At 44.8% G+C, this 19200-nt stretch overlaps 1 protein-coding gene and 1 long non-coding RNA gene across 9 annotated transcripts in view; one reads left to right on the top strand and one right to left on the bottom strand.

Annotated features, from left to right (window-relative positions):
- Nucleotides 1–19200, top strand: part of RFX4 (regulatory factor X4) — a 161613-nt gene that overhangs the window by 78909 nt on the left and 63504 nt on the right. For 6 of the 8 annotated variants that reach the window (XM_072844240.1, XM_072844242.1, XM_072844235.1 and 3 more), the window contains 4 exons: nucleotides 4329–4390; nucleotides 8448–8661; nucleotides 10275–10352; nucleotides 16555–16718. In XM_072844240.1, the coding sequence (XP_072700341.1) occupies nucleotides 4329–4390; nucleotides 8448–8661; nucleotides 10275–10352; nucleotides 16555–16718 (518 nt within the window). Of the gene's footprint in view, nucleotides 1–4328; nucleotides 4391–6652; nucleotides 6831–8447; nucleotides 8662–10274; nucleotides 10353–16554; nucleotides 16719–19200 lie in introns of those variants that run through there. The other 2 variants (XM_072844243.1, XM_072844244.1) reach the window with 2 other exon arrangements.
- LOC140642973 (uncharacterized) lies at nucleotides 622–6631 on the bottom strand. Its single transcript, XR_012039360.1, has 2 exons — nucleotides 6319–6631; nucleotides 622–5962 (listed from the first exon to the last, which is right to left on the bottom strand). It is a non-coding gene; the product is annotated as an uncharacterized lncRNA (long non-coding RNA).

The following is a 19200-nucleotide window of genomic DNA, read 5'->3' as shown; positions in this document are numbered from 1 at the left end:
GGGCACAGCATGTGTTTGGTATTTTAGGCAGAGGAACAGCATAGCATGTGCCTGGAGCTCAGGGAACACAGAGGGAAGTATTAGGATTTGAGGCGGGGGCACATCACAGAGGGCCTCATGGATGAGCCTGAGGAGGCTGGATGTTTAACCAGTGTAGGCAGTGAGCAGGCATCTAGCATTTGCAACGAGGAAATGAAATGATCATACATGGTTTTTAGAAAGGTGGTGCTGGCTGGGCAGCAAGACTGGAGGGGGGCAGGCAGTTAGGAGGATGTGTCTGTGGTCCAGGTGAGAGATCATTGTGGGCAAGGGCAGTGGCGGGGGAGGGGGACAGAGAGAAGTGGCTGGGCTCAGTAGGTTTCTTAGCATCAGTAGGACACGGGGTTGCACAATGTTGGAAAGGATGGAGTCTCTCCTGCCTCTGTCTTGAGGGACCCCGTGGAGGGTGGCACTGGCCACAGAGATGGTAAGACTGCATGTATTGAGCCATTCATGATTCAAAAGGAGTAAGTAAAACCCATAGGCTAGGGAGGAATTCATAGGATAAATTGATCCATGAATTCATAGGCCCCATTCCACAACTCGATGATTTCTCAAGATCCTAGCACAGAGAATTTCAAATACACCAATTGTACATTTTATTGCCTCTTAGAGGTAGAACAAACAGCTCCTGAAATTTGTCCTTGCTTCCTGGGGGCTTTCTGGAACATCTCTAGACCAGAGTCTGTGGCCCTGGTACCTTAGCCTAGGGCCAGGACATTATGTAGGATGCCATTTGGATAAATGCTTATAAAGATTCAGAACTTTGCCCATTCTCTTCAATCACGTATAATAAGGCTTAGGAACAACAGCAACAACAAAATGCCTCTTTTTTATTATCTGCATATTATTTGCAGGGAATAGGCAATTATTTTTTTAAAGTAAAGAAAAAGGCGAAGAGCTACTAGAACATCCTGGAAGATTTTTGGTGCCTCATTCAAGGTTATCTTGAACTTCTTTTGTCAATTAGGAATATTTCCAATAAGAAAATCCTTTTCTATTTACAGAAAAAGTCAACCTTGTACACAAATGTTATACAAAAATCTTTTTTTCTAGTCCCAATCCTACTATCCTAACAACTATACATTTTTGCTTTTCCTTGTTCCCTTTCCATTCCTATATTTGTAAAAGATATAAATTATAAGGATAGCATAAATGTAGTTTGAGATATGCTATTTCATTTAACATGATGTCATATATAAACTTTCTGTGCCATGACATAGTTTTTGTTACTACTATCGTTTTTTAAAAGATTTATTTATTTGGGGAGGATAAGGGGAGGGACAGAGGGAGAGGGAGAGGGAGAGAAAATCTCAACCAGACTCCCTGATCAGCCTGGAGCCCGACCTGGGCCTCCATCTCACAACCCCAAGGTCAGGGCCCAAGACAAAACCAGGAGCAGGACTGGGATGTGCAACCAGCTGTACCACCTAGGTGCCCCTGTTACCATCATTTTTCATGCCTACGTAGTGGTCTGTTGAGTGTATGTATGATCATTTATTTAGCCAGCTCCCTGTCATTGGACACCTACACTGTTTCCAATTTTTCTGTCTTATTAGTAGCCCTGCACATAACTTTTTCTTACTCCAGATTAGTTCCTTGGAATTCATAGACCAAAAATTTTGCATATTTTGTGGTTCTCGATACGTATCGTGAAAATGCTCAGGGAAGGGTTGTACCAATAAACAGTGTCACCTGCAATCTGTGAGAGCTTTGGTCTTGCCACACCTTGGACAGCACATGATATTATCATTTTCCAAATGCTTGCTAATATCAGAGCATTAAACATGGTACCTGCTGTATGGGGGAAATCTCTCAGACCAAAATGCAGAAAAACCTCTGCTTTTCCTAAGCAACTATTATGTTTTTACCTTGTGGGTACGGGGCTCTTATAACTGTATCGTATAGGATAGGTAGGAAACTCTGAATCCAAATCATAACCCATGTTTAACCAAAGTGAAGAATCTCTCTCCATCTCCTTGCTTTCTGTATTTTCCTTGGATTTCTATCTGTATGTCTGCAAACATTCAGTGTTGTACCTTTGTGAACAGCTGCTTTGTATCTTGGCAGTGAAACCACTTCTGTGATGAAAGTCTGGAGGGTATTCTTGGCCAGAGGTGGTGAGGCCACTAAAACCATTGTGTGCATCAAGGGACAGAGTGCTTAGAAAGCCCTGTCGCTGACCCCACTCAGGCCCCACCCTGAACATTGCATTTTTCTCAGGCCACAGCAGTTTGAGAGGGACATAGACAAAGTGAGAACCCATATCCTCAGCTTCCAGGACTTAGGGTGAAAGAAACCAGGGCTGTGTCAGCTACAAAAGTGATGCCCTTCAAGATTTCAGAGAATGACTGCATTGTTTCCTGCAGTTATCATCACTATCGGATAACATTTTAGAGGCCCATTTTTATTTCCTAAAGCGGTATCTTCATTTTATCATATTAGATTTTCTAACCATTCTTATAAGCAATGCGTCAATGCATGGGGTTGTTTTGTTTTTTGTGTTTACCCATTTTCAGATGAGTAAAACCTGTCCTATTATTCACAGTGGAGACAGCTTCCTAATGTACAGAAATGGTCTAACTTCATTTCACGCATTCCAGATTCTCAATTTCTCTCTGATTTGTCCACTTCCTTCCATCCCACTGATGCTGATTTAGTTGAGGCTACCATCCTTATCCCTATGATCTGGCTGGGGAGGTATATATACTCCAAGGCCCCAGACATAAGAAAACCAAGCACAAAGAAGTTAAACAGCATGTCCAAGTTCAAATAACTAACAGGGTCACAGTAAATGTCTGTTGAGTGAGCAGATCCATCAATGAGAGCATCACTGTGGATGGAAAAGGATGTGGATGGATCAGGAGAGACTCATCCCTCAGCTCTGAGAAGGAACGCTTGTGTTCATGCCCCACCAGTGGGAAGTCGGCAGTTGGGTCTCATCTCACGAAGGGCAGCTTGCAGGCAGGCTCTCTCTGACTGTGCCTGCCTACTTGGTGATGTACTAGAAGAGGAGAGAGCCTGGGAGAGTTTGGTGAAATGAGAAAAGTCCCTCGAAGTAAAAGGGAAGACTTATCAGGACGATTAGCAGTGATCATGGGTAATGTTCGTTGAGCCCTTACTAAGTGCAAGGCATTGTTGCAAATCATCTACATGCATTTACTTACTAGATTTTACAAGGATTCTCTAACGTAGGGGTTATTATCATTCCCATTTTACAAATGAGGAAACAGGCTAACTGAGAAAACTAACCTTAACTAAAGGTCCCCAGCTAACAAATGGCGAAGTTTGGCTCTCTTTAATCCGGGTAGCCTAGCTCCAAAGCAAGGAACACTTGCATCATCCTGTCTCTCCACAGATATCATTTCTGTAAACACCAAGGCCTACTGGTTGTGTCTTCACCTTGGCAGATGGCATAGCTTCCAAATTTGCTGCAAATCCACATGAATATCATGGGCAACACTGCAGATGAGTCAAGCATACCCTCCGCTCAGGGGTTAGGCTTCCTCCTTCCATTCAGCAACACGGACTGAGCTCCTTGTATTTGCCAAACCCGGTCCCAGGTCCCTGGTCTCATGGAGCTTACTTAGGGTGAGAGAGAACGTAGGCATGCAGAGAGCAAGTACACAAGATCATTTCAGAGTGTGAAGTGAGAGCAGGGCCATGAGCAGGCAAAGGATTGCTTGTGCTACTGCCCCCTGGCTGGTCACAAAAGGTCACTGGGCAGAGGCCCAAATGTTGTAAGCAAAGGAGACAATCCTGTGAGGATGTGGATGAGGCTGCCTTCTGGGGAGAAAGAACTTACCTACAAAAGCCCCCAGAGGGAGCATGTCTGGTGTGTTTCAGGAATAAGGAAAAGAATTTAAAAAGCCAGCTTCACTGGAGTCTGGTGAGTAAGGGTGAGTCACAGGAGAGGAAGACCAGGAGGTAAGAGCAGGGACCAGTAATAGAGGCCAAGGGCAGGTCTTCTTTCCAGGTGCCATGGAATCCATTGGAAGACTTTAAGCTGCAGGGCTAACACATTCTGCATCAACTGGGACTTGCCCTGCATTGTGAGCCCAGTGAGACCCCCTCAGAGTCCAGGGCCCCATAATCATTCCAGTGCTCACCCGCTCCCGCCCCCCAGCTCCAACACTGGTATCTTCTCCATGATCCCACAGACTCTCAATAAGTCATTGCAATTGAAGACCTATGTTTTCCCTTTTCTTTGAATTGATGTTTGTAAAACTCAGAATGATTGTGCTCCCAACTTTTCTCCATGAGTAACTAATTCTTGTGTTGACTTACAGATCATAAGGCAGCAGTTTCCCCAGTTAACCACCAGAAGACTCGGGACCCGAGGACAGTCCAAGTAAGCACCAGCAACCATTCCATCTGCAGAGCACACATCTCTGAGTCAGGCTTGGACCCCAGGTCTTTTATCCTGAGTCCAGTGCACAGGCCTGGCAGGAAATCTGTGCCTAAGACAGGAGCTTTAGACAGGACAGAGGCTGTCAGAAGGCCCAGGGCCATCGGATCCAGCTGCTTTAAGGAGTCTGATTTTCTACCACCCTGCCTTTAAGTGTTTTTGTCAAATAGTCTTGGCAATCACTTAAAAGAGGACTTTGTGGCTTTTTGGACAATCTCTAGGTTACTTGAATTGTTTTGCTGAGCAGACTTTCTACTCTGATAGTATCTGGTTGCCCAAGAGAAGCAACCTGCACCAATCTCTGCAAGGGAGATGGGGTGAAGAGGTCCAGCTAGACCCTGGTACACAGGGCATATTGCTTCCCAGACATCAGTTCTATCAACCATCTAACCCTTATTTGCTTCACACTTGGTGTGATCTGCTAGGTGCAGATCACCTGCCCTCATGGAGCATATACTCTGGTGGGGAAGACAGATAAAAAAAAAACCAAACCCTCAGATTGTAACAAGAGGCCTGTTGTAGAGAATAACAAAAGGAGAGTGGCCTAGTTTAGAAAGGTAGCCTGGGAACGCCTTTCTGGAAGAGTCCTGAAAAGTGAGAAGTGTGCATGGACCCCTTTTCCTACATGTGAGTTGGTGGGAAGGGAATCTCTGCCTTCCCTGGGCAAGCTTTATTAAAATCTCGGTTTATAAGATTTGCCTCAAAGGGTGTTTCAAAAATCATTGGATGTTAACAGGTGTTCTGTGGAAAAGCTCTGTTGGCCACATAAGTTTAGGAAGCACAGAGTTCAACAGGTTCCTTTATGCAGGACTTCTCAGAACCTTTATTATATTGATGTACATAGTGACTCCACTAGAGGGTGCCTTATTACGTAGCATTGCTGAACACTTTGACCAGGTTGAGCAGCAGATCAGCACATACTGACTTACAAAATATTGACACTTGAAACAAAAACAAAAACAAAAACAACCATATAGCACTTGTAAGACTTGAAACTAAGGGTTGGGCTTCAAAAGCAGCATGTCACACAGTATCTCCTCACTCCTCTTGCCATCCCTGGGCAGCATTCCCATCCTCCGAGGGTGGATTTAACTTTGGAGCCAAGTTAGGTAAAGAAAGTGGGTGATCAAACTGGGGGGGAAAAAGCCTTTTTGGTAAAGCTTTGAAAATAACAAGACTCATTTTTTTGTGTGTGGCCCAGAAGCTCTAGGGGCAACTTCCAATGAGATTTACAGAAAATTTTGAACCAGGGACCCTCTGGAGTAAATTTCTAATAATGTTCCAAGGTGATTGCTCTGAAGAACCAATCTCATCTCTAAAGAAAAGTTTGTTTAAAAATGAGGTTTCCGTCTTGGTAAGAGCGTAGAGTATGAGACCACCTGTCCTTATTTATTTGCTGGTTGGCACATGATGGGCAATTTGGTCCACATATGAGAGGGTGGTTGGAAGTATGTTGAATGCGTGGAAATGAATGGGTCTTGGAAGTCACTGGCTTCAGTACATTGTTGCTCATCTCTAAGAGAGAAGAGTAGAAATAAACCACAAAAATAGATACATAGTAGAGACAGGGAGGGAGGATAGTAAAGAAAGAATAGGACCATTTCCCAACCTTCAGAAACTTGGAGAAGGTTTCCTTCTGTCTACATGTGAGAACCTGTTTTTGGTTTTTGTATTCTTCTTTAACCCAGAAGTTGGTAAATTGGGCAATATCTTCTTTAAAAATTCGGTGGTGTCAATTTTAATGGTATCCCCTTCATAAGGACACCGCCCCCCAAGGTTGATCACACCTTCGACCAGTCAAAAGGTAACAAAACGCTCTAGTCTCCAACCTGCCACTCAGCCTTATAGAGAAAATCCCTCCACAAATTTACCTTGACAGAATACATCGGGGGGTGGGGGGTGACTGGATTGTGCTGACATGTCCTACAGAACGGAAACAGAAAAACCAAGACCTGATCAAAGCAATAGCTTCTCTCCAATTGCTAATTTCAGCAACATACACTCTGGAAAATCCAGACCCAGAACCATGGTCTGATCTGAATATGTGATCCCTCTCTTGATCTCAAGAGGTGGGGGAACTTTGTGAAGGTCAGAGAGGCATGTCCTAACTGCCGGGCCACCTGGATGGCGCTCCCGCACTCCAGGAGCCAAACAGAAGCCATCCCCTCCCCCGTCTCTAGGGCACCTCCCGGATGGGGAGGCAGTTATGACAGTTGGAAAGTAGAAGGTGCAGAAGACAGAGCAGCTCAACACATACGAGAATTTTCTGATAACTGTCTCGACCCAAAATGAACTGGGCTGCCTTCGGAGGGCCTGAGTTCTTCATCCCAGGAGGCATTCAGATAGAGGCGAGATGCCCACTAAGCAGAAATATCACAGAATGGTATCAGCCGTAAGGGGGCAGGGAGAGGGGAGGTTATGTGTGCTCATCTCCCTTCCCTGAGAAGCCTCTCATGTAACCCAGTGCTTTCTCACTTGTATGATTCTGTGACTGCCACCAACCATATAGCTCCACGCGCAGAAACGAGTAATTAATATGTTATACAGTGTTTCTGAAAGCGAGGTTCATGAATTGCTTCCATTAGCATTGCTGTGCAATTATAGAAATCTACTCTAGACCTACTAAGTCAGAATCTTGGGCGGGGGGTGCGTGGAGTCCAGGAGTCTGTGTGTTGATGTTTTGTAGATGATTCTTAGTAGTAGTCAAGTTTGAGGGCTGCTGGCTTAGCCATTAAAGCACTTCAGAGGTTCAAATCCTGCTTCTACTCACTGGGTGATCTTGGGCATGTTACTTAAATTCCCTGGGGGCTAATAGTTAATTCCAGCCTTACAAAGGTTTTGTGAGATTAAGTAAGGTAATGTGTGTAAAGAGCTTGAGCACCACATTAGATGCTGTGATGAATGTCAATTTACAAGAGTAAATAATGACAGTCTACAACGGTTGGGGATCATAGAACGGGGAATGTAACCTAGGAGGTTAGTCAATCACAAGCTGGCATCCATCAGAATTGCCTGTGGTGCTTGTTCATTGCTGAGTGTTGGGCCCCACTTCCCCATTCTGAATCAGTAGGTCTGGCAAGGGCCTAGGAATCTGTATTTTTATTACACCCCATAAGTGACTCCCAAGTTTGTAATAGATTCCTGCAGTGTTTTCTGCTAGGTCAGTGTAACGGCTTTGGGGCCAAACAGACCTGTACTCAATAGCCTCTTCTAAACCGCTGGATGACCTAGAGCAGATTTCTTCAGCTTTCTTCCCTCCGTTTGCTTGTCTGTAGAAAGACCTTACTAATTCCCATTTCATAGTAGTATTTTTCAAATTAATGTAGGTGAAGCAGTTTACAGAGTGCCTAGAATGTAGCAAGTGCTCAGTTTCTGTGGCTAAAATCCAAACAAAATGCAGTTTTCATCATTAGTCTTATTGGAAACATTGCTATTACTAAAGCCCATTTGAGTCAAAAGTTTCGGTCTTTTACCTTCAGTGCCAATGGCACCACTGCATATGTCTTTTTAGAGATGCAGTTCTTACAAGACTACCATTAATTGATTAAGGAAAGACAGAGACCAAATGAATTCTTGCTGGTGGTACAGTTAGTAGTTGCAAACACACCCTTCTTCTTGGGTCTCTACAGAGCTCTGTACCTCTGAGATCACATTTAGCTCGATAAGAGATTAAATACAAATGGAATTTTTTTCATCCTCCCTTTATACTTTGCAGAGTATTTGACTTAACATTTTCTGGAGGAGGCAATTTTGGTTATTTTTACCTGCCTGATTGATGGCTGGCAACATGGAACTTTGGTTTAATTCTAGATTTCTGAGATGTCAAGTCTCACAGAAGTGTTAACTCTTCTAGTCCTGGGAGGATGGCCCAGCCATTGTTGGCCTTGGGCACCTCTGCCCAGGAAACCCCACCTGCTAACAGTGCATGTGGGTCTCTCTCTCTCTCTCTCTTCTTCTCTCCCTCCACCCCCCCCCTTCTCCCTCTGTCTCCGTGGCCCAGGTACCATTACTACGGCATTGCGGTGAAGGAGAGCTCCCAATATTATGATGTGATGTATTCCAAGAAAGGAGCCGCCTGGGTGAGCGAGACGGGCAAGAAAGAAGTGAGCAAACAGACGGTGGCATATTCACCCCGGTCCAAACTTGGAACGTTGCTGCCAGAGTTTCCAAATGTCAAAGATCTAAATCTGCCAGCCAGTCTGCCTGAGGAGAAGGTGACCACATCTGAGGTGTCGCTGGGAGTGGGTGGCTTCCCTTCCTCTCTCTTTCACACAACACATACAACCTCTCTCCCTCTCTTTCTCTGTCTCAGTGCAAAATGGTGAGTTTAAAAACATAAAGATAGAGGGGTGCGTGGGTGGCTCAGTTGGTTAAGTGTCCAACTCTTGGTTTTGGCTCAGGTCGTAATCTCAGGGTCGTGGGATCGAGCCCCATGTCGGGCTCTGCTCTGGGCGTGGAACCTGGATTCTCTCTTTCTCTCCCTCTGCACCCCCCCCCCCACCACACACACACATGCTCGCTCGCTCTCTCAAAAATTTTTTTAAATATAAAGATAGAAATCTGAATAAAATAGGGACTTTAGTAAGTGATAATGTATCAGTATCTATTCATTAGTTGTGAGAAATGCAGCATACTATGTAAGATGTTAACAATAGAGGTAATGGATGTGGGGCATATGGGAACTCCCCATACAATCTTCGTAATTTTTCTACAAATTCAATACTATTTTAAAATAAAAAGCTTATCTACCCCTCTAACTTATCTACCTACCTGTCTACAATGCTACACTGTCTCATTTCATGAAGGAAGAACCCTCTTGGCTATAGATTGGTTTTTTTTCATAGGATACAGTTTATTTTCCCCTGTCCTGCAGAGGATGTTGTGAAATCATAGTCCCATAGGCAAGACTTTGTAGGTACAGTGAATCAGATAGTTTCGGTCATAGGGTATTTGGAGAAAATTACTGGAGCTACATGTCTCACGTACCTATTTTGATGCAGCCCCGTGCACAGGTAGATGTCGAGCTGCTGCTGTCTGCAGACCCCCTGGGAGCTGGGATGTGACGGTAACTGACATGAGTGCCGCTCCCAGGAATCTCACAGCCAAGGGAGGGATGGATGCTCATGCATAAGCAAACTAGTTTACATGAAATAAATGCATGTGTACGTTGTGAAATGAAGAGTATAAATGTTTTAAATCTAAGAACTAGTAAATTTTTTCCCCTCTAAGTTGCTTTAAAAAAAAATCAACAAATTTCCTGTTTGATAGCTTTAAAATTCTTGGATAAATGAAGCTGAAGATGCAGTTTTTTTGCTGAGCGGATTCCAGATTTTTTAATGTCTTTTTTGGTGATTTTTGGCAAACACCTCTTCTTATAAGTACTCACTGGGTTTTAACTTTTCAGTATCTTATCTGATGAGAATTTAATTAATATGCTCTACTGAACTCTACTATGGGCCAGACACTGTGCAAAGTGCTGGATACACGAGCATGAATAATATGCCATTTAAGTTTTCCCGGAGCCCGTGGTCCCAGGAGTGGAGAATGGAGGAGAGAGGAACCCATGCTTTCCACTGGACCACAGGGCAGGTGCCCGGAGGGAGAAACATGCCCAGGTGTCACGGGAACACAGAGGAGGAGCCCAGGGTCAGAGAGCACCACTAATGAAAGTTAGGCTTATTCGGGTCTTACAGGATGAGTAGGTATTAAGTGAATTTCATCCCTTCAACAGGGAATAAATGACTTGAAAATTGAAATTCCAAGGAAAGTCAGCAGTAATATATATTAATTCTGCTTTTATTGTTGAAATCCCCCCCAATCCCCACAGGTCTCTACGTTTATTATGATGTACAGAACACACTGTCAGAGAATATTGGACACTGTAATAAGAGCCAACTTTGATGAGGTAGGTCAATAAGTGTTGAGCTGTGAATACTCTGTATTAAAATATTATAGTAGCAGGAGCTCCAATTTTGAGAACTCCCACTGGGTGCCAGACCTTTGGAAACCCCCAATGCACATGAGCTCATGTAATCTTTATGGTGATCCCAGGAAGCAGGCACGATTATTACCCTCATTTTACACATCTTCTGTGTGAACAGCAGTTGGCATGGCCAGCTCCTTGACCTGACTTGTGAACTGCCTCCTGCCTCACTGGCCTAGGAGGAAGATGGTTATTGTGATGCCCAGTATTACAGATTCAGAGAAACTGAAGGAAAGCTTTCCTACATTTTGTATTTAATCTTTTCCTGAGGCCCCATTTTATTTTCATTTTAAAATAGTACAGTTGAAGAATGGAGAGGAGAAACAAGAGAGGATGAAGTACCAGTTACATAACCAGAGAGACAATAAAATCTTCTTGCCTAAAATGCCATCCAAAAGAGCCTTCCAGGGGAATGGCAAGAAGCCATACATTTCACCCCGTAAACCTGAGGCCTTTCTGTTTCCAGAAAATGCCTTCAGGTCAAACCCCCCCCCCGCCCAAAAAAAAAAAAAAAACTCCCCACCCCCTGGTGTAGGTTGTGGACATTGAATTTGAAGATGATGCAGGCTCCCAGGGGGCTATAAAAACCAATAGGTATTGGTGGACAAGATTCTGGAGATTCCCTCCATGTGTGTTTTGGAGTGGGTGTGGTGTGCTCTGTAGGAGAAGAGGGTACAAAATGACGTAAAGCACAAAATGCTCTGTCTCCCACATTCTTCTACCTTTCTGCTGCTGAGCCTCACAGTGGTGAGCGTTTACTGGGGGCTCTGCTTACCTGCTGGTAGAGAAATACTGTTGCTCCTGCTCCTGGCTTTTATTCATGAGATTATTTAAATCTCCTAATTCCTTGAGCAACCATTTAAGGGGACTTTTTTTAAGAGAAGGATCACTGCTTTCTCTCATGGTGTGGTTTGTTGTGTCTTGTATCCCAAAGACCACTGAGATGAGAACAAATAAAGGTTCATGTTCCATGGCGACCATACTGGCTTCAGTAACAAATAACCCCAAGTCTTCATATGTTAGAAGTTTATTTCTCACTGATGTCACAAGCCAGTATGGATGCTCACGGGGAGGGCTGGTTGCTGGGTTAGGTTAGAGACCCAGCGCATTCCCCCATGTGGCCATACCGTGCCCTAGAGCCATGGTATCCTCTTTGTTCAGTTAACAGATGGGGGAACAGATTATAGGGAAGACATACCTGCTTCTTAACCTTGTCAGCCCAGAAATAAAACACATCACTTTTGCCCTCATTCCATTGGCAAAAGCTGCCCTCATGGCCTCACCTTGATGCAAGGGGATCTGCTCCCTCACTCGGCAGCACTTTACTGCCACAGAAGAGGAGCTCAGAGCTCTAGTGGCCAGCTGTCCCTCTCCACTACACGTTGTCACCACAGAACTGGTGACAGTCCCCCTTATGTCCCTATGTACTTTATTCATCTCAAAACTCTCCATCATCTCATTATACTTAATTTCATGCATGAATCCCAACACTTATTGGGCACCTAATGGTGCCATGCACTCTATAGGTCTCAGGAATGGGGCAAGAAGTAAGACACAGCCTAGAGAGGGAAAAACAGGAAGGCACACCAGAAATTCGGAGGCAGAGTATACAGTGATGGCTGCAGAAACCTTGAGGAGGCTGAGCGCTCCTATGGGGAAAGTGCCAGACTTGGAGCCCAGGCTCTGCCAGGAAAGCCTTTGTTGTTTATCCTAGAAATAAAGATAAAAATATCATCCCTGCCTATCTAGTGCAGAAGAAGATGAGACATTGCCTAGCAAAAGCCCTTTGTAAACTATAAAAGGTCATGGAAATGCTCTTATAGGTTATGTCAACAAGGGAGTTAAAAGACTTGCTCAAGGTCACACATTTGGTAAGGGCCAAAGTTGTGGCTGCATCTTTTGTCACTTGACACCCCCAGTCCAATATTATTTCCACTTCCTTCACAGGGATATTTGGGGGCTGTTTTTAAAGTGGCTAATGAAGATGTGTTTCATTCTACCCAACCACAAAAGAATGAAGGGGGAGACTTTCCCTTTGATGGGCATGGATTTCTCCCACAGCTGAGAAAAATCATGGGCAAATGGATGGTGGGAGCATCTGGTACACCTTGACATTGCAGTTTGCTTCAAGTCTTCAAGATCTTTAAGGGTCGAGGTTGTAACTAATGCTGGTATCACATTCTTAAATTATCTTATTGGGCTGGAGCAGTTTGTCTCCTACCAACGCAGTATAAGCCCTTGCGGGCAGGGACCTTGTCTGTTTTGTTTGCTTCTGTGTCCAGGTCAGACATACTCTTAGGCTCTCAGTAAGTATTTGTTAGGGAGATGAATGCATGGATGGATGGGTGGGTGGGTGGATATAAAAATGTCATAGCCTTGTAGCGTTGTCAGGCAAGTGCAAAGAGCCCCAATCTGCCTGCGGGGGGGACTCCCTGCAAAGCCTTCTCCAGGCTACATTGCATGAGGAGCTTTCCAGTCAGATGGTCCTGTGTTTGAGTCCACATCCACCACTTACTGGCCTGTGACCTTGAGCCCCTCTGAGCCTCCATTTCTTTTGCCATAAAGTGGAGGTGATAATTTTATCCACATAAGAATTCATGTGTCTGATTTTGAAATCAGAGCATGATAAATGGTGGCTAACGTTTTGTTGAGATCCTGTCAACGCCATAGCAAGTAAGTACCCCTGATTGGAAGTTATCATGTGCTTCCACAAGGTGCCAGTATATTCAGAATGAAGTAAATACATATATGGAAAAGAAAGGGAAATCCTCCGTAGGTATTGTTAAGGAAGTCATCTCCTGATGCTTCACTGAGCCAAGAGGGAGATGGCTGGGAGTTGAGGGGACTGAGGCAGATAATCTAGGAAACTTTAAATAATGCTTTTCCATCCTTTACCTCTGATGATTTCACCACTTATGATTACAAGGAGTAAGGAAACCTCCTCCCTCCTGGCTGATCATCAGTTTCCATTTGGTAGGTGCCTCCACACTCCCAGGCATTTTGCCTCAGTGATCTTAATGGATCCTTATACTGGGTAGATGTTATTATCTCTATTTTATAAAAGTTAATAGCTCTCATATTTAGATATTTAGGTCTAAGCTCCAGATTCAGCTGACTCAGCATGCAACTTAATGTGACCAAATCAGAGCTCTGACTTTCCACCTGAATTTGCTGTCCCCGTCTCAGAGTCTCAGATTGCCATCACCACCCACCCAATTGCTCAAGCCTCAAATCTTGCTGCTTCTCTTTCCCTCACCCTGCATCCAGCCCATGGGGAGGTCCCACCAACTCCACCTCCTGCTGTAACACCGCCTCTGTCCATTTCACACCCAACTTCCCAGTCTCAGCTCTGGAGCTTTCCACTATTCTCCCTCCTTCCTTTTCCTTCCCACTTAGGATGTTAAATGGCCTGAAGTGTTGCAAGTAGAAAAGGAGATCAAACTGGCCAACACCACCCTCTCCAAAGACTGCTCAGGAGACTGAGGACTGATCAGGGCTCCCCATGCAAGCTGAGCAGGCTTAAAATAGATGCCTGCCAAAGACTGATTTTCCCCAGATTCGTTTAAACCTACACAGCCGCTGATCTTTTCCAGAATTTCTGTTAGAAATTGATCACATAGAAAAAGGCAGTAGGGCTGCATGCAAGGAGAGCCAAGAAAGACGGGTGAATTCAGAATCTTCCAAATGGGTAGGAAATCAATGGGGCAGAGGTTCTTATGCAGTGTTGGCAGGGAGGTCCAGGACCCAGCCTGAGGCTGATTCCCAGGGACGGGAACAGGATCAGGAACAGTGGAGGGTCCTCTAGAAAGAAAGCACCTTATCCCAAGAGGCCTGGCCATCTCCAGGCTCAAGCTGAAAGAGCAGTCAGCCACCAGGTGACCCTGGGACAGACCAAGAGCCTTGACAAGTGAGCAGAGCCACTGTGGGGATGCTGGCTGAGCAACACTCGGAGACTTGGGCAACATGTCACAAACGCTTAGGGCAGCCCATGGATTTCTTGGGGCTGATAGTGGCAGTGTCTCCATGATGTAATAATCACCATCACCATTAACCTTTATTGGTGCCAAGCACTAAAATAGGTACTTCTTAGGAATCTTTGCCAAAACCTATGCAGTGAGTAAAGGCTACTTTTATTGCCATTTCACAGGAGAAGCTTATATGTCTCTAAACTTAGAGATGTTACACCGCTGGCTGGTAGCGGGGCCAGGGCTGGAACTCTGGAAGACAGTCTTCACTCATCTGCACTTTCTGTTTTGACTTTTGATCCTGCTGAATACTGTGCAGTATTTTCACTGTTGTGGGAGACATGGCACTGTGACTTGAGTATGAGTTTACAAACCTGAACTTCATTTACTGCTTTGATCATGGTTTTGGTCAAATGCCACCTAGGAAGTCAGAGGGCATGCTTTCTCCCCATTCCTTATCCCCCAAACTTCCTATCTGGTCCAGGCCGTGGATGTCAGGGAAATCTGTCCACAGGAGGCTGAGCTCAAGTCTCCAGCCTGGAGTTGGAGGTAGCCTGGCCTGAGGAAAGCAAGACCCCACTCCTGAGAGGAGCCTGATGGACACCACAAGTCAGCACTGCAGGGGTAGAAAGCAGGAAGGCCGGCAGCAGTCCAGGGATAGCTGTGGGTGTCAGGAATTGGGGTAGAAGGCCTGTTATTGTGAGAACAAACTCGCCACAAGACTGACTGGGAGAATGACGGCAGACAAGGGCTCCGTCTCATCCATTCCCTAACTTGCTGTCTGGATTTGGACAACTAAGTTAATGTCTCTGCAGAATGGGAGCCAGGATTCTCAGCTGTAGTAACATTGCAAGTACTAACTGAGAGGACCATGCAAAGTACCTGGCATATAGTGTCGCTCGAAAAATAAAGCTAATCCCCATCGTAATACCACCTCCAAAGTCTTAGACGAAGGGTATTATCTTTTGCATTGGATCAAGATTGATTTAAGAAGCCAGGAATGTGGGTAATGCTACATGTGGGGGTTTGAGAGTACTCATCTGGGGCAGGGAGAAGGATACATAGTTCAGGAATCAAGTTGAGCCTATGAGAATTCACAAGAATTCAGTCATTTGTTCCCTGTCTCCAGGATGAACCACTCCTCGGAGTTAGCTAAGCTCTAGGTTTGTTTGTTTGTTTTTCATTAGTTTTTAGTTTTCGGGAATCCATGAGTTGCATATAACACCCAGTGCTCATGCCATCATGTTCCCTACTTAATCTAGGTGTTTTTTTTTTTTTAATTGAAGGTATTTTTAGTGGTATTATATACATCAGTTAACCATCGTTACCGTTTCCCTTCACTTCCCTTATCTTATCCTGTACCCCAGGTCCCTACCCTGCTCTCTCTCTCTGACCTCCAGCTCACACACTAAAAGATGGAGATATATAGGCTCCTGAAAAGTTCTCTGCCTTAGACATTCACTCTGCCACTTGCTCCTCAACAGCACGGCTAGAGTTCCTGCTATCACATCAATAAGCATTCTTGAGTGCCTTATGTATTTCTGTTCTGTACTAGTGGTTGGGGTGGGAGTACCCACGTCGTTTACCACCCACATACCAGCATCCCATAGTGGCAACACCCGGTCAGGGCTCTTGGAGAAATGGAGGCATTTGGGTAGAAGAGGCCCTTACATTTTATTCTATTTTTGGTGCACAAATTTGAATCAGTAGACTTGTCTGTGCCACCTACTTTCCTCCTGTCCAGACACATTCCTTTTACCCATAACTCACACATCAGTCAGTCCCTTCTTTTTGAAGACACCCAGGGGCTACCACAGACCCAAAGAATAGTCAGCACTAGCGCTCTGAATTTGTTAAGAGGAATATCCCACCTTCCCTTCCTTAAACTTTTCCCAGACCACAGGTGAGCATGAAGGGACCGGTGGGTTAATGGGCTAGTCCTCTCTCCCAAGGCAGAGTAGACCCCAGGGCGCCAGGCCAGGTGGTTCTGCAGCAATGGGCCTGGCACCCAGATGGGCAGGGGGAAGATTGGGACAGGGCCTCCTCTGCCACAGCAGGGGAAACAGATGACTCCACTACAGCCTGGTGGAGTCCCAGGCTTTGTGGGGTGGGGAGGGCCCATGTAACCTCATGCTTCTCCTTTCTGTGGGTTGATACAGGTTCAAAGTTTCCTTCTGCACTTTTGGCAAGGAATGCCGCCCCACATGCTGCCTGTGCTGGGCTCCTCCACGGTGGTGAACATCGTCGGCGTGTGTGACTCCATCCTCTACAAAGCTATCTCGGGGGTGCTGATGCCCACGGTGCTGCAGGCGTTACCTGACAGGTGGGCGTGCCTCTTCTCGTGACTAGTCCATAGCACTAATTGTTCCTGCCTCTCTGACTGAACATAATCATGCGCTGTCTGGGGGTCTCCCTTATAAAGATCATAGACGGTGAGCTTTTAAAAATTCAATTTTATTTACAATTTTTAATACAAATAAAACTTTTAACATTTTGAGCCATTTGTACGGTTCAAGATTTGAAAGGTGTAATGCAGTATATGGTGAAAAGCCTCCCCCCACAACTCCTATTTGCCAGACCCCCAGACCTCTCTGTAGAGCATCAAATATAGTCATTTTCTTGAATGGGGTGGCGGGCAGGGGCAGGGTTCATCCAGACCTGCTGTGCACATATTCCCAGTGCATATATCATATTCTTTTTGTCACTGATACAGTGATATACTATATTAAGTTGCTCTGCACCTTGCTTAAAAAACAATCTTGGAACTTTTATTGGGGCTTCTGTGCCCCATGTTGTCCCTCCCTGCTGCCCTGAGGCTGGACCAAATGGAGCACTTCACAGGCTTCCCTTCCCCTGTGGCTTCCAGCTGGTGTCAGCCAATGGGGAGACCAGGAGGGGGAGGGAAGAGAGGGAGGTGGGGAGACGGACTCTGTCTGCATCCCTGGGAGGTCACCTGGGACTGGCCATGGCACTTCACAGGGCCTCCCAGTGTACCACCAGATTCACATTCTTCTGGAGTACTTGTGCTTAGGTTGGAAGTTTGCCCTCTGGACATGGGGTGGACGAGAGGCTGCTGCCCCTAGCCCCCAATAGCAGCAGTGTCCCTCATGCGCTCCTTCATGCCTGTCGACACCCTCATTACTTGCCCCTTGTAAATAAGCTCTCCTATTTTGAGTGGCCTCTGTTTCCTGTTGGGACTGTTGGAGAACATTCCACATCAGTCTGTACAGAGATTTTATTCTTTTTTTATGCCCGCATACTGCTCCCACTGGGCTGAATGTGATCAGTTGTCTTCATATTTCCAGTCTTATTTTACTACAAATAACACAGTGATGAATGATGTAAATACATTCTTTCTCTGGGGTAGTGCATTCGCTTCCCAGGGCTGCAGCAACAAAGTTGCACAAACTGAGTGGCTTAAACAACAAAAATGAATTCTCTCATATTTTGGAGGCCCGGAGTCTGAAATCAAGGTGTTGGCGGCCTTGGTTCCTTCCAGAGCCTGTGAAGGCAGATCTACTCTGTGCCTCTCTCCTAGCCTCTAGTGGTTACTCAAAGTCCTTGGTGTCATTGGCTTACAGAAGCATCCCTCCAGTCTCTGCTTCCATCTTCATATTGACTCCCACTCTGTGTGTCTCTTTGTGTCTTATAAGGACACTTGTCATCAGATTTAAGGCCCACTCAGTTAATCCAAGAGCTCATCTCAAGATCCTTAATCACATCTGCAAATAAGGTCACCTTTACAGGTTCCAGGGGGACATACTGTGGAGGGGATACCACTTATCCCACTACACAAATGGTATGTGCAGAATAAATTCCTACCGGGCTGAATTTCTGGTTCAAAGATATGTGACTTAAACTTTTCTCAGTGAAGTTTTGATGTGCATTTCTCTCTTTAAAAAAAAAAAAGATTTTATTTATTCATGAGAGACTCAGAGAGAGAGAGAGAGAGAGAGAGAGAGAAAGGCAGAGATACAGGCAGAGGGAGAAGCAGGCTCCATGCAGGGAGCCCAACGTGGGTCTCCAGGATCATACCCTAGGCTGAAGGCAGCGCTAAACCACTGAGCCACCTGGGCTGTCCTATTTTCTCTTATTATGGATGAAATTGAGTATCTCTTTGTATCTTTAAGAGCAACTTCCGTTTTCTTTCCTGTGAACTCTCAGTTCTTATCCTTTGATTATTTTTCTATTTAGTGACTGATGTTTTTCTCATCGATATTTAGGAGTTCTTTATTTATTTGGTATACTATTTATCTGTGGTGAGAGTCGCAAATACTTTCTCATTTTGTTGTTATTCTTTTGTCTTTGCCATACAGAAATATATGTATGTAGTTGAATTTATCAGTTGTTGCTTTTATGCTTCTGGATTCAGTATCATAGTTTTAAAAGTCCTCCCCACTCCAACGATTAAGTAATTTCCCCATGGTTTATCATACTAACTTTATGGTTTAATTTTTTACTTTTGAGTTTTGGTCAATTTGGAACTCATCCTGGTGTAAGATGTAAAGTGCGGCTTTGTTTTCTCCTCAGCATCTATCCTGTTCTCCCAACACCATATGTTAATTATTCCATCCTTTCTTCACAGAGTTGAGATGCCTCTGATTTTATACAATAATTTTTATATGTATTTGGGGCTGCTTCTGGACTTGCTATCCTATGCCATTGATATTTCTGTACATTCATGTTCCAGGATCACTGTTTTAAGTTTTATGCTTTTAAACATATTTCATATTTAGTAGGACTAGCTCCTCATACTTACTTCCCTTTTTAAATAATTGTCCTAGTATTATCACTTATTTTTCCAT

This window comes from Canis lupus, chromosome 11 (assembly GCF_048164855.1).
Source record: "Canis lupus baileyi chromosome 11, mCanLup2.hap1, whole genome shotgun sequence".
Classification (NCBI taxonomy): Eukaryota; Metazoa; Chordata; class Mammalia; order Carnivora; family Canidae; genus Canis; species Canis lupus.
This window is presented reverse-complemented; position numbering and strand designations above follow the sequence as displayed.